At 46.2% G+C, this 15,125-nt stretch overlaps 1 protein-coding gene across 1 annotated transcript in view; it reads left to right on the forward strand.

Annotated features, from left to right (window-relative positions):
• Positions 1–15,125, forward strand: part of LOC148540777 (dimethylaniline monooxygenase [N-oxide-forming] 2-like) — a 130,185-nt gene that overhangs the window by 48,919 nt on the left and 66,141 nt on the right. Inside the window, exons 2-3 of the mRNA XM_088481714.1 lie at positions 12,099–12,238; positions 12,967–13,155. Of these exons, the coding sequence (XP_088337840.1) occupies positions 12,107–12,238; positions 12,967–13,155 (321 nt within the window). The 5' untranslated portion in view covers positions 12,099–12,106. The remainder of the gene's footprint in view (positions 1–12,098; positions 12,239–12,966; positions 13,156–15,125) is intronic.

Below are 15,125 nucleotides of genomic sequence, written 5' to 3' on the forward strand. Positions count from 1 at the left end.
ACCCCCTGTATGCAATGCCCCCAGGAGTGGTCCCCCTTATACAGCCCTCCATTAGTGCCCCTTATACAGTGCCCCCAGGAATGGTCCCCCTTATGCAGTGCCCCTTATATAGTGCCCCCAGTAGTAGTCCCCCCAAATGCAGTGCCCCCAGTAGTGGTACCCCCTATGCAGTGCCCTTTATATAGTGCCCCCAGTAGTAGTCCCCCCCATGCAGTGCCCCCAATAGTGGTCCCCTTTATGCAGGCCCCCAGTAGTGATCCCCCTATTCAATGCCCCCAGTATTGGTCCCCCCAGTGCAGTGTCCCTTGTAGTAAGCCCCTTATATTGTGCCCCCAGTAGAAGCCCCCATCAGTAGTAGTCCCCCCTCCTGATACAGTGCTCCCAGCAGTAGTCTCCCCCCCAGTAGTAGTATCCACCCCAGTAGAGGGTCCCCCCCCAGTAGTGGTCCCCCCGATGCAGTGCCCCCAGCAATAACAGTAGCCCCTCCAACAGTAGTCCCCAGTAGAAGACCCCCCCAGTAGTGGTGCCCCCAGAAGTGACCCCCCTCCTGCAGTGCAGATACAAACATGTAAAAAAATTAAAACAAATACACTTACCTGAATCCACGCTCCAGCCGCAGCTTCTGCCATCGTACGTCAGTACTCCCGGGCTGGAGTGCTCTGCATTATGGGAGAGACATCATGACGCCTCTCCCATTACCCACTGCAAGAGCCGGAAGGCGGAGCTCATGAGTGAACTCCAGCCTGGCTCTTGCAGTGGGCGCAGCAGCCAATGAGAGTCTGTCTGACTCTCCTTGGCTGCTGATTAACACACACATCGCCGCCGCATGGTGGCGATGTGTGTGCAGCAGCCATCCTCAAACCCGGCCTCCGCTCGCGTAATGACGTCATGACGTGGCCACGTCATGACACCATCACGCAATGATGCGGCCGCGGCGAGAGGTGAACCCAGTCGCGTAAGCCTGTGCTCGCCCAGACTGGCCCATCTGGCCATCGGCCCTTCTGGCATTTGCCAGAAGTGCCTGATGGCCAGTCCGGCCCTGCCCAACACACATCGCTGTTAAGGTAGAACACTTGCGGGAAAATAAGGAAATGCCAAGCACTCTACTCTTCAGCAAAAATAAGACAAGATCAGAAAACATGAAACACATGACCCACCTCCCCACAATTGCAGCCACAGTACTTAGGGCCTGATTCAGCAAGGATCGCTATTCTGCTACAACGCACGCACCACAGATGCTATTATTAGCGGTGAAATGCAAATGTTTGCAATCGCATTGCTATCACAGCTTACCATAAGAACGCCCATTTCCCCTTGCGCAAATCCGTATAATTGGGCAACATAGCAAAATAATCAGTAACATCGGATCCATACACACGGTTAAGGCAGGTCAGAACTCACTCAGGAATTGCTAACTACTAGTCAAGCTATGAGGCCTCAGACTGCGTATGGTATTGCAGTGAATAATTTATGCACGCCCCTACAACGCCGTCCCAACACACTGGCACGCCTGCGTTTGTCCAACCACACACCCCCAGTCACCACCCACAAATGGCTCTTCCTGTCAATCACTGTGCTCGGGGTCTGCGTAGCCTCTGCAAACGCATTTTCCATTGCAATTGCTAGTTTGCACACTGCGATGTATACGCATGCACAATGTGAAATGATCTACTGATTGCGTGCATCTTTGCAACTGCAATCCTTGCTGAATCAGGCCCATAGAACATGAGGGCCAATAGGTGTGTAGTCTATCAGGAGTCAGGTATAATCTATGCAACAGTTTAATAGGCATTTCTGAATGGTTCAAGCATTGAGACATGTGGATAGACATAGAGTAGATCATCTACCACTGTGAATCATAAATATGGGGGTATATTTACTATGGTTCGATTTTGTTTTCTGTTCGATTTCGGTTTGATTTTTTATAAAGGGAATTACTAAAGGCAAAATCAAATGTCAAATCGAACAGGGGAAAAAATGTGTAGAGTTCCCCTGTAATTTCCACAACCAGCAGCGGACCCTTTATAGCGGGGTGTAATGTCACAGCCAGGGAAACCCTGTCACTGGGTTACCCAGCCGAAACTTTACCCTTTACCCCTGACCACTAGTCAGCCCAGGCCGGGGATCCCTGGGGAGTTGTGGACCCCCCCAATAAATATGCCCTCCTCTCCAGGGCATCCCAGGCCTAGGCTCATAGCCCGGGGCCATCTCGCCACCCGTGGGCAGTGGGTGGCGGGTTGATAGTGTAAGTGTAGTGTAAAAAAAATAATAGTAAACATTGTCTTTATGAGTAGAACTACAGGTCCCAGCAAGCCTCCCACACATGCTTGTACTTGGAGAACCACAGCATGCAGGGCATTAAGGGCCCACTGGTACCTGTAGTTCACTGTAAAGAAATGTTTAAATAAACACAATACATACTCACACATTCTCACCTACATTACCTGGACTGGTCCTCCTCTCCCAGTAGGCATCCTTGGTCTTCGTAAAATAAAAAAAATGAGAAAACCCGAGCCATGCAATAGGTAACAACCACGATGGTTATTACCTCCTGAATGAATAGATCAGCTTTTCCCTTTGTAGGGCCGAATCTGAGCATTCATTGGCTGAGAGAGGACAGCCCCCACCTCTCTCAGCCAATGAATAGCTACCATCATTGAAGTCAATGGTGGGTACCGCAGAATTACCTTTAGTATGCCTGCATCTGTGTCAAAACAAACTGCTCGTGCTGAAAATGAAAGCATGCAGCAGTTCGATTCATTTGGGGCTTTGAAGTTCATTTTGGAGTGGGAATTGCTGTTCGATTTGGACATGAACATGCAAAATCAAAGAGCACATCCCTTCTTAAACTGAAACAAGACGGAATTTGAGTTGAAAATCGAAAGCATAATCCATTCTTAGTAAATTTAAGATTTGCTAAGGGATTTTGCTGTTCAAGTACAATTCGATCTCAGGAGATTTCAGTGATTCATAATAATGAATCTCTAATCAACTTTAGTAAATTTACCACATGGTGTCATAAGTCTAATTCTCAGTGAAGTTGTTGGGAAGATTTAACAACAGAACATAATTCTAAAATAAATTTATACCATTAAAAGATACTCCCTCTACTCCCACCCAATCTCAAAGGGGATAAAAGGACATTGGGAGGACATTGTAGAGACCCAGAAGAATGCACCACAATTTGGAACAAATTACAAATCTGGAGATACTGAAATAGTTCCTTGAGTGGGAAGTAAGTAATAATTTTGCAGTATAGTAACTGAGATGAAACTACCCCCATCCTCGAGATCTCCTAGAACTGTTACACCATGGTCAAATCAGAGGGATTAACTGAGCTATAGCCTTAAGGGAAAGATTGGGGGATGGTACATGTGTAATCATCCTAACCCAAACTTGTAACAAAGCTTTGACAAAGTAGAATAGAGGAAAAGCAAAGGGCCTCATATGTTTAGGAATCCACAATATATCTACTAAGGGGAAGCCAGAACTACATGTCTGTTCTAAGGGCACCCAACAAGTGGGAACAGGCTGACAAAACCAATCCTGAAGGCACACACTAAACATGCCTCTTGATACCGAGCTAAGTTAGGTAAAGCTAATCCAACCCACATTTTTGGAAGGATCATACGGGATCATGCCAGTTTCGAGGAATGATTCTTCCACAAATAACAGGATAATATAGACTGACATTTATCTAGATATTTACTGGGGAAAGCCAAATAAATTGAATGAAAGATAAACATAAGTTTAGGCAAGAAAGTAATCTTATACGCCGCTAAATGGCCCAGCCAAGATATCTCGTTGGAAAGCCTTGACTTAGTGAAACTTATCAAACATTCAATCAGAAGTGGATGGTTAAAATCAAAAACAGATACAAAGGATGGAGGGATAGAAATACCAAGATAACAAATAGTAGTTTTTCAATTATATGAAAATGAGGAACTGAGAGGATAAAGAACAGAGATATCAAGATTAATAGGCAGAGCATCAGTCTTAGTCATATTGAGCTTATAGTAGGAAACAGCACTAAAGTCCTCAAGAACCTCATGTAAATGACGTGATGAGATTAAAGGACCCATCAAAAAAGGAGGATATCATCTGCGAAGAGGCAAAGTTTATAAATCGTAGACCCCACCCCAACTCCAGGAAAGAGACCTTCAATCCAGAGTTTAGGGGCCAATGGCTTAATGGCCAAAACAAAAATTAAGAAAACCATTACTAAACACCCTGGCAGAGGGATGACTATATAATACTAATATAAAAATAAATATCTGGTCACTAAAACAAAACCTGGAGAGAGCAGCTTGCATGTACATTCAATTTAACCAGTCAAATACCTTCTCAGCACCAAGAGCAAGCAGGAGAAGACTACAGTTGGAAGTATTAATATATTCAATAATATTGAACACTCTATGGGTATTATCAATTTGGCATATAATTTAACATATCCATTAAGAAGGGCAATGGAACAGTAATTTTGACAAGGAACTGGGTCTTTCCTAGGTTTAGGGAGGGTCACTACTACTACTCCAGCATCTCTTTGCGGAATGCCCCTGAATGAGTTACATCATTAAACAAAGACATCAAGGTGTGAACTAGATGACCTGGAACATCATTCATAAAACCATCTGGTCCCAGCACTTTCCCACGAGGGAGGGACCTAATAGTGGCCTCCACCTTTTGTGAAGTCCAGGGAGCATTTAAATCAGTTAATTGTTCATCTGACAGAAAAGGTAAACCAATATTCAATAGGAAAGATTCAATAGAAGAAATGGAGGGTTGAGAAAGCGAAGAATTGATAAGTTATAAAGTTGAGAGTAATGATTGGCAAAGTGATTACCAATAACAGAAGGGTTTGAAATCTTGGCACATATGGGGGAAAGAAGATGTTACGTTTGTAACATCGGTATGCATGAAGAACACTGCAAAAGACAGCTCTCTTGCTAAGATCTGTCCTTTGTGAATGAGGACTTCCAGGTCTATGGCGTTCTGCACTGCTGGATACCTGTATCGCGGGGATGGGGGGTGCTGGGAGGGATTCCATTGGATCCCTCTCACAACACTCTCCTCATGTCTCTATGGGGATACACCATCTGAAAATGGTGTTACCCATCGCATCCAAGCCATTACGAGACTTGGTGCATATGAGAGATGCAGTCAAACCTGCATTCTTGGGGTTTGAATGCATTTCTCTTTGCTGCATCCTGCCCCATATTGTCAGTAGCCAGGGGCAGGTTGGGCCACCAGGAAAGCGGGAGAGTTCCCACTGGGCTGGTCCCATGCACCCCTCTGCTGGCCCGGATGGCTGCTGCCGCGATCGGAGCTTAGCTCAGCTCCGATCAGGCAGCTGTCAGAGCGAGGCTGGCAGCTGTAGTTTAAGTTAATGGCCATGGGACGGGGGGGCTGCTGCACATGCTGACTCAGACACTGCAGCTCCTCCCATGGCCCTAGAGGTAGTAGGTCACAGCCCCATCTGCAGCGGTGACAGCCAGCAACACAGGAGCTGGTAAGTTGTCAGGGACACGCAGCGTTGGGGCGAGCTAGTAAGGGGCACACAGAGTTGGGGTGGGCTGCACAGGAGGACACTGGGACACTTACTCGGCTGGTCCTATTTTAAATGCTTTGTGCCAGCAAGTCTTTCCCCTCTGTCATTGGGGAGGATGATGTTTTTTTTATTATTATTTTACAGTAGGAGTTGGTTGTGAGGCATTTGCTCTGCTGCATGGCCCCTACCTTTCAACTTGCCCCATATAGTGTGAGACTGTGAGTGAGACACTGACTCTTCATCTGTCTCCTTCCTCTGCACAGCAGGGCTCCTCCCCTTCCTCCTTGCAGACAGTGTTACAGTACCTCCCCTCATTCCTCTGCAGAGCGGGATGTTGTTGTTCTTCTAAGTTCTAACAGCTCCCATGTATCAGAGGTGTGCCAGTGAAGTGCTGGCTGAATGATACATAGCAAGGTAATGAGCTGTGGGGAGTGAGCAGAAATGTAGCATAACTGAGGGAAGTTACTGATGAGGGAGTCAGGTATGATCATATTGGAGAGGGGGTGCTTAATAATCTTAGCAGTTATGTTCATGCATGCCTGGCCCAGTGTGCATTATATCCAACCCCTGCAATACCTTTATTATTGTACTGTATGCACCAGATGGGAGCACTGCAGGGGGACCTGGGCCCACCTCAGCTGGCAATGCCACTGCATATAGAACTTCATGGTCTTACCCCATTTCCAGCACTGCCTGAGTGATATGGCTGGACATGGCTCTCTATTCCCTCTCTCTGTAGCTTTCCTATGACTGACTTTACCTTTCTGCTGTATGTCTCTCCTTCTGATAGTCACTTCCCTCTGTCTTCTCTCTTTCTGTCTCTTCCCTCTTTGTCTCCCTTCCTACTGTCCTCTCACATCCTCTGTCTGTCTGTCTCTTCCCTCTGTATCTTTCTCCTATCTGTGTCTCTGCCAGTATTGTGTTTCTTTTGGATATATGAATTGGAGTTTTTAGAGTACTCTGTGGGGGTACATGCATTTATAGAGGAGACTTTATTTAGTGCATACAGCCGCTTACATTGGATGACCCATACTTATTTACAGAATAGGTTAACTGTCATCTGTCAGTGGCATACCCATTTAATGCCAGTTGCTGAGGTGTGAGGATGTATTGCTGATGAGTATAGATGAGAGTACAGATGGGTCCTCTTACTCCTTGCGCTTTAAACAGCCCTTCTAGTAGCGCCATGCCGTGGTGTGACTCTGTATCGCTGAGCGTCTTCTCTGCAACTTTTTACCTTCAAATGCATGTTATTTATACAGTGATGCGACTAGATACTACAAGCAGCTTCTGCTGATTAAAATGATATGCAGCATGCCCATGTTCTCTGAGCGTGCGTGGCTGTATCTGCATTTCAAAAAGCTGCGTTACAGTGTCAGTGACTGTAACACTGTAATGTAGTGATTTGCGTGCAGATACAGCTGCAGTAGCACCCAGAACATAGGCATGCTGCACATCATTTTAATCAGCAGAAGCTGCTTGTTGTATCTAGTCACATCTCTGTGTAAATAAGATGCATTTGAAGGTAAATAGTCACACAAAAGATGCTCTGCCCTACCAAGTCACAAGGGGCGCCTGCATTATGTGTGGCACGACTTGAAGCGCACAGAGGATAGATGTATGTGGACACATCTGTAACTGTTTCTTATTTGTGGATACTTGTATGTACTTTAATAAACTGAGAGGAAAAAAGCTGCCTGTTATCTGTCTATATCTCTTTGTAATGAGGATGTTAGTGGTGGTCTCCATGGTGCTCAGGGTTAAAGCATGGTACAGCACAGCCCATCCCCTTGAGCTGATGCGTATAACACCGACCATGAATAGAGCAACGTTATTACAGGAACTCCTATATCGTCAGTGAGTGGTGAGAATGCACAGCAATGGCCAATGTGGGGACAATGTGTGTGTTTTTTTTCTGTAGGGGCCACTGTACTTTATTTTTTTCCTGTGAGGGACAATGTGTGTGTTTTATTCATGTGGGGACCAACGTCTTTTATTTTTTTCTTGTGCAATGTTTTTCGTCTGCGCATGTGTCTGAGTTTCACTTTGCATACATCCTGATGGTGTTCGTACAGAGGGCCTGATTCAGAGCCAGATGCTCTGACAGAGCGCTCACTCTGAATCAGGGCCGGCCCTCTGGTTTTTTAGAGCGGTCTCCTGGCCGCTCGCATAGCTGTGGGTGACCACCCACAGCTATAGCAAGCGGCCATGATGATGGTTGCGATGGTCAAGACCATCGCGACCATCGGGCTTGCGACGAGACCCTTGTGGTAGGGTCTCATTGCCGCAAGCCCAAGAGTGCTTTCAGCTCAAACAGAGCCGAAAGCACTCCCACTGACATCACTCGTGATGTCAGTGGGGCCGGCCCCCGACGGTAGGCATTCCCATGTAAACGCCTACGTCTGGGCAGCCACGCCCCTGGCCCGCCCACCGAAGGGGGCGTGCTGTCACTCAACATCGACAGCACGCCCCCTTTGGTACGTGACCCGGAGCGATGGTTTGCCCGTTGCTATACGGGTCTCGCGCATGCGCACGACGGAGCCGGCTCCGTAGTGCGCATGCACACTGGGCCACCATCGACCTGCTTGCGAACAAATAGCGCTCGCGAGCGGGTCTGAATCAGGGCCAGAGTTGCAGAACAGAATCAGATGCACACACATGGAAGTGTATTCCCGGCCGGTTACATGGGGTTAGCTGATCATACGTAGATGAAACACTGTATGGGCATGTTATTGGAGTGACATGGACATGTTGTTGAAAGTGATTGTGTACAGAGATGATGAATTGCTCACATTGGAGGCCATGCTCGCATGAGCCGCACCTAGCATAGGGATATGCAAGATTCAATGGTGCGACCGATGGTGGCTTCTAAAGATGCTCAAATTATAATTACAGCATCTGTAGATTCAGTCCTGGCACTTTCAGATGCACGAATGTACACCAGGGAAGGGCTTTGTAGCAGCACTAAAATAAAGTCACTACACAACTGCAGCAAAAGATGCAAAGAAGGTCGCAACTCAGTTGGAGCTGCATCCAGAAATTTCCCGGGGCTGGTTTTCCATCCCAATCCACCCCTGTCAGTAGATAAGGATTCCTCACAAGGGTTGAAAGAGAAGCCAAGAAACTTAATAGTTGCACTGCAGAGCAGCTAACTCCATATCAGACTATTGTATACTAAAAAGAGGAGACTGACCTGCTGGCCATACTGCCCCCCAAAATTGGGTAACACCCCCCCATAGTACATTTATGAGCATTAGAAATTCTGAGGCATAATACACAGATTAACATTTTGACACAGCGCTTATATGTACGTGAACAAAACACACTGGCTGACAGCACACAGACGTAGTACAAATAACTAGAAGAAATTATTTTTGTCACCTTTTAAATTCGTAGCTCAACTAAAACTGCGTGCAGTCACATCGCTTATATGTATGTGAAGAAAAATGCACTGGCAAACAGCGCCCACAGGTTGTACAAAACAAATTTTCTTTTTAACTTAATTGTTTTTTTCACTTTTTCTGCAAATGACAACTGTGGAGTCACACTACATATATCGCAGTGGGGTATGTAATGCGGAGTCACAGTGCAGCACTACTCTGTTACAGTTAGACTACTATAATAATATATGAACTATAAAGATAATAAACAATGATCTGCTATCTGCCTGTACTGTAAATCTAGCTCGGCCAATATTATTATTAGCAGTGTTTAACACTAAGGGGGCTGGACAGGATACAGCACAGCAGCAGCCACTGGAGGTTGAGAGGATGGAAACAGCAGCACTGCAGACACTGGACAAAGGGAGTGGATGAACACAGCAGCAGCCACTGGACACAGGGACTGGAGTGGACAAAGCACAGCAGCAGCCACTGGAGGTGGAGAGGATGAACACAGCACAGCAGCCACTGGACACGTTAGCTAGACTGGAATGAGTGTCATATAGAGCCCGAATCACCACGGGAGGGACTTATATAGAATCCAAAACCCACAAGAATCCGTGATGATGTCCTTTTGCCTTAAGTTTAAATCTGAGCAAGACAGGAACATCCGAGCAACTGCTCAGGTTCACACGGATCAGAAAGTTCGGGGGGCTCAGTTTTCAGAAAACCAAGCCCGCACATCTCTAATAAAAATGCTCTGCCACCACACACTAACCAGACAATTCCACATGTACAGTATGCATTCACTCCATCCTTTGCATTATCTTGTCCAGGAGAACATAATCTAATTTTTGCATGTACTGTATAAAATATTTAGGATTCTGCGCTGGAGTATAAAATTCAATCAATAAATGTATTATTCACATATAGTGGCATGAATAAATGAAAAATAAGATAACATTTTAAATACAAATTATAAATTGATTACCCTAAAAGCCAACTTGTAAAAGCTCCCTTGCATACATCTCAAGCAATGTGCGATAATTGTAATTAAGTGCAATATAATAAGTAGGGATGATCGGGTTCGGATTTACTTGGTTCTTATCGTCACATTACTGCAAGTTCGGATTAGTTCGGATTTATTTTATTGGCTATCCAAAACACGTGATAGCCGATAGCCAATAAAATGCAGTTTTGAGAACCGAGTAAATCCGTGTAAATCTGAACCCGCTCATCTCTAATAATAAGTAGCAGCATGTGATTTATAGTTGTAGCAGCTTTAATTCGATAGATACTTTTCCTTGTTTTTTAATACTCAGTCACAGTAAAGTATAACTATAGGTAGAGTCAATAATGTTTATACTGATAGGCAATTTGCAATCCACACTCACAGTAAGAAGATCATTTAGCAGGGCTGTAGAAGCCAATAGTTAATTTTCATATACAGGCCACTCAATTATCCGGAGCACAGACGCAGAAAGTTCCAGGTTCCCAACAGAGGGTCTCTATCGGCAAATACGGGTGTCCTCCTTACAGGTCTTTGTAACCTGTTTCTGTGCCCGGTGATTGCGGTATGCTTGTCCGGGCATCTGATTGCGGGCAGGTGTTGAATGCAGTGACACCGACGCTGCTGGATCCTGTCTTTCTCCAGGCGTGCGCTGAATGCCATATTATCACCACAGCCACTGGGTCTGAATTATCCAAAGCTGTATACGGGGAAACATCAGGATGCTTGGAGCAACTACGCATTTCGGTCACTCCTGTGACCTTTTTCAAGTTGCATGTAGCAGCAAATCAATTGGCATGGATGCACATAGCCAACATATAGCTAGGAAAGCCCTGATATGCTCAATAGATGTAATCATGAAATTTTAAATATTGCAAGCACATACTACTGACAAATATACATAATTTTATAGGGCTTGTGTTTACATATATCTAAGGGTGTACAAAATAGCATATCATGGGAAGGATAAGTCTCTTATTAGTGGAAATTATACTGGAAATTACATTTTACAGAACCATTATGATTGTAGTAATTTCCAGTATGCACACTATTGACCTTGCTATGAAATATACTTGGTGCCAGGGCCGGATTATTGGTGGGGTGGTCACCCAGGGGTCCCCACACTTTGGGGGCCCTCACATTGCCACAAACATTGTCTCTCCCTCCCTCTCTCTGTCTCTCTCTCCTTCTCACTCTCTATCTCACCCTCTATCTCTACCTCCCTCCCTCTCTCCTCCTCCCCACTGTCTCTCTCCCTCCCCTTCCATAGCTCTCTCTGTCTCCCTCACCATCTGTCTCTCCCTTTCTCTTCCCCTTCTGTCTCGGTCACCATCCTTGTCCCTCCCTCTCTCTCTCCCTCACTCTCTCTCTCCCTCCCTCTCCCTCCCTCTGTCCCTCTCTCTCCCTCTCTGTCCCCTCCTCTCTACCTCTCTCTTGTCCTCTATCCTCCCACCCACCCTCCTACCTCACTCTCTCTGTCTCCATCGCCCCCTCCCTCTATTCCTCTTTCTCACTCTATCTCTCCCTCCCCCTTTCACTCCATCTCCCTCCTTCTCTCACTCCATCCATCCCTTCTTCCCTTCCTCTCTCTCTCCTTCTCATACTCTCTCTTTTGTCTCCCTCCCTGTCCCTCTCTCCCTGTCTCACTCCATCTCCCTCCATTTCTCTCCCTCCTCTCTCCCTCTCCTCTCTCTCTCTAACTCCATCTCCCTTCATCTCTCTCCCTCCTCTCTCCCTCCCCTCTCTCTCTGCCTTCCTATCTGTCCCTGCCTCCCTCCCACTCTCTCTCTTTCCATCCCTCACTATATCTATACTTCTGTGTCTCCCTTCTGTGTCTCTCTCCCCCTCTCACAATCCTGCATTTGCCTCTGGAAATTTACTAGGACCATGTCCATTATGCTGCCGGGAGTAGGCACCCAGCAGTGTTGCGGACATAATGTAGTATGATGTGATCTTGACGGTTAGTGGAGAATCCAGAGACAAGTTAAGGGGCATAGTAGTCGCTGTGTGGGGCAGTTGCAATTTTATTGATAGGCCTCCACAACTTATTTGCCCTGGGTCCCCCACTAGCCTTAATATAGTCCTACTTGGTGCTTCTCCACTTGTTGAATGATGTGAATGTAAGGTTTAAAACTTACAGAATTTTTTTTTCAATCCTTAGAAAACACAATGGTTAAGACTGTTGCAATCATTGGAGCTGGATTCAGTGGTTTGGGAGCTATCAAAGCATGTGTGGAAGAAGGTTTGGAGCCCACCTGCTTCGAAAGAAGTGATGACCTTGGAGGTCTCTGGAGGTTCACAGTAAGTGCACATTTATTATATTTCCTTGTATTTATATATGACATTAAAAATCTAAATTTAAGTAATATAATAAAAATAAACTAATATTAAGTATCTATGGCCCTCATTCAGAGCCGTTCGCTATTTGCGGTCGTTCGTTTAAAAACAAGGGGTGGCTATTCAAATGATCCGTACGCACATTGCAGTCTGTTCACACCTCTAAGTCTGAACGAGCGAGCAAAACATACGCTCGTTTATTTCTTAAAAACGCCCCCTGGCCGCTCGCATCCTACGTCATGTCCGCTATTTATTAGATTAATCGAGTACATCGACCAGCGTATGAACTGCTCGCTATTCTTGTGGTTGGTGTTTGCTACCACAAATTTGCGAGCAGTTCTGGCTATAAAATAACCCAGTGACGTGAACAATGACGCTGCTGTTTTAAATATCCACACCCATAAAACGCCCGTTTTGACCTTTAAGCACGCCTGCGTTCGGATCTCCACTCCCCATTTTCAAGCACCTTCCCCTGTTACCACCCACATACGCCTCATTCTGTCATTCAAAATAGCAGGCACTCGCTATATTGCGTACCAATGATTTTCGGCCGCACTGACTGGTTCGCGCATGCGTACTAAAAACCGTACGCATGCGCAGATGTGCAAACATCGCTCGGAACGAGCGTACTGCCGCTAACGAGCGGCTCTGAATGAGGGCCAATGTGACATATTAAATATACCCTGTTTTAGGATAAAGTGGAGGATGGAAAAGCCAGCATATACCGGTCCTTGGTCACCAATGTTTCCAAAGAAATAATGTGTCTCAGTGACTTTCCAATGCCAGATGATTTTCCCAACTTCCTACCCAACAGCAAGACTTTAGAATACATCAAATTGTATGCTGAGAATTTTAGACTGCAGCAATATATAAAATTCAAGGTAAGATATATTTATAATTTACAAGTTAGTCACATTTAACATAAATCCCAAACCATAGAGAGATATATAACATTGGGGCATATTCAATTAGCCGCAGGATTTCACCCGCTGCTAATTGACAGGCTAAAGTCCCGCAACGCGGGGTTTAGCTATTCAATTAAATAGCTATTACCCCGTGTCATTAGACCGGGACTCTCGCGCGAGAACACACTGATTCCGCGAGAACTGCGGAATCAGTGTGTAATGACCTCTCGCGCGAGGCCGAATAGGGCGGCCTCACGGTGATTTTACCACGCACCTCATGTAGTCAAACAGCGGGGACTCGCGCGCGGGGTCTCATGGACACCCGTGCATGGAATCCCCGCTAAATGAATCCTGTCCAGCGCAAAAATTTTTACCCCGCGGCTAATTGAATATGCCCCATAGAGTCACTAATTTTAATTCCTTTAAAAAGTTGTTGACCTTCAAGAAACTTGGAGGTCGCAGTAATTGGAACGTAACTATAAATCTAATTTGAATAACTTTTATTCTGTTCAGAATGTAACAGAAGAATATGCACAAATATACAAACTAAAAATGTAATATTCTAACGCAGGTGTTGTCAATGTGCCCTTAGTGTATTTGTTATGTTCTGGGTTATTTGTGGACCTGGGATGGTAGCAGGAGCGATCACAGGAGCAGATTTAAAGGTAAATGTGGAACTTTTAATGATAGCCTTAACAGACATGGGAATGGCAAGAAATAGTCCTGGTATACTACTAAAGTGCACTTAATAACTGTAGTGGAGTAAATGGGAGAATGTCCAGAAAGTGACAGGCAGGAACAGTCCAGTTTGCAGGTATGGTGGGCTGTAACAAAATGCAGGTAGAGGTAACGAAGTCCAGCTTGGTGTAAATGGAGGTAAGGTGCAGGGAAACAGCAGGTTCAGGTTCTCAGGCAGGGGAAAAGGTAAATGGAGGGTGCAGGGTAAGTCTAGCCGACACAGGTGCTCAGGCAATAGGAAAGTAAATTGGAGGAGGCAGGGGAATCCAGCAGGGTTGGAGCAGGTCAGGTGAAGCAGGCTTAGGCAATGAAACCAGGTGAAAGCACAGGAACTCACTCTCTCAGCTCTCACTGAGAAACACGTTGCACTGGCAATCCATCTGAGCTCTGAACTCCCGTAAATCCCCAGTGCTCAGCCGTGACTGGTCAGAGAGGAGCATGTGACACAACAGGATAGGGAAACTAGGTCACCTGACCGGAGACAAGATGGCGGCGCCCATGCCAGAACGGAACAGAAGCACCACCAGGCCTAACCAGACCAGAGTGACAGTATGCCCACATGGAACCACGCACAGCCAATGCTCCCCGCCAGGCACCAGTGCCACCACCAGATGCCCCTCGCCATAGCGTCCTCACAGGTATTACCCATCGACTACCATGCCGAGAAACCCTGGTCGTGACAGTACCCCCCCCTTTATGGGTGGCCTCAGGACACCTTCTAGGCTTTACAGGGTGAGCCAAGTGAACTATGTTTTCAGGACTGGAAGCATGGACATCCTCAGCTTTGGACCAACAGGAACCGGAACTGGAAACTGAAAACCCCTCCTGGGGTATGAGACTTGAGGCCTCTTCCTGGGGTGCTAGATTTGAAATCCCCTCCTGGGGAACAAAACTTGAAACATCCTCTCGAGGTATGGGGCTGAAAACCCCATCCTGGGGCTGGACACTCAGAAATCCCTTAAGGGGCTGAGGCTCTGGAGTCACCCCTCCTGGGGCTACAAAGGACCTCCCAACAGGCGGTTGTAGTGGTATAGCTGTGAAAACTTTTGCCCCAAGCATGGGTGTATTCTGCAGTGTTTCTAGACCACTATTAGGGGATAATGACCGTGACAAGGCATCGGTCTTCGGAAGGCAAGACACTTGACATTCCACACTCCATGACTGAACCTGCATAGTGTTCCAATCAATTCTGGGGTTGTGCTTACACA

Source organism: Taudactylus pleione, unplaced genomic scaffold, assembly GCF_031769625.1.
Source record: "Taudactylus pleione unplaced genomic scaffold, aTauple2 ptg000017l, whole genome shotgun sequence".
Classification (NCBI taxonomy): domain Eukaryota; kingdom Metazoa; phylum Chordata; class Amphibia; order Anura; family Myobatrachidae; genus Taudactylus; species Taudactylus pleione.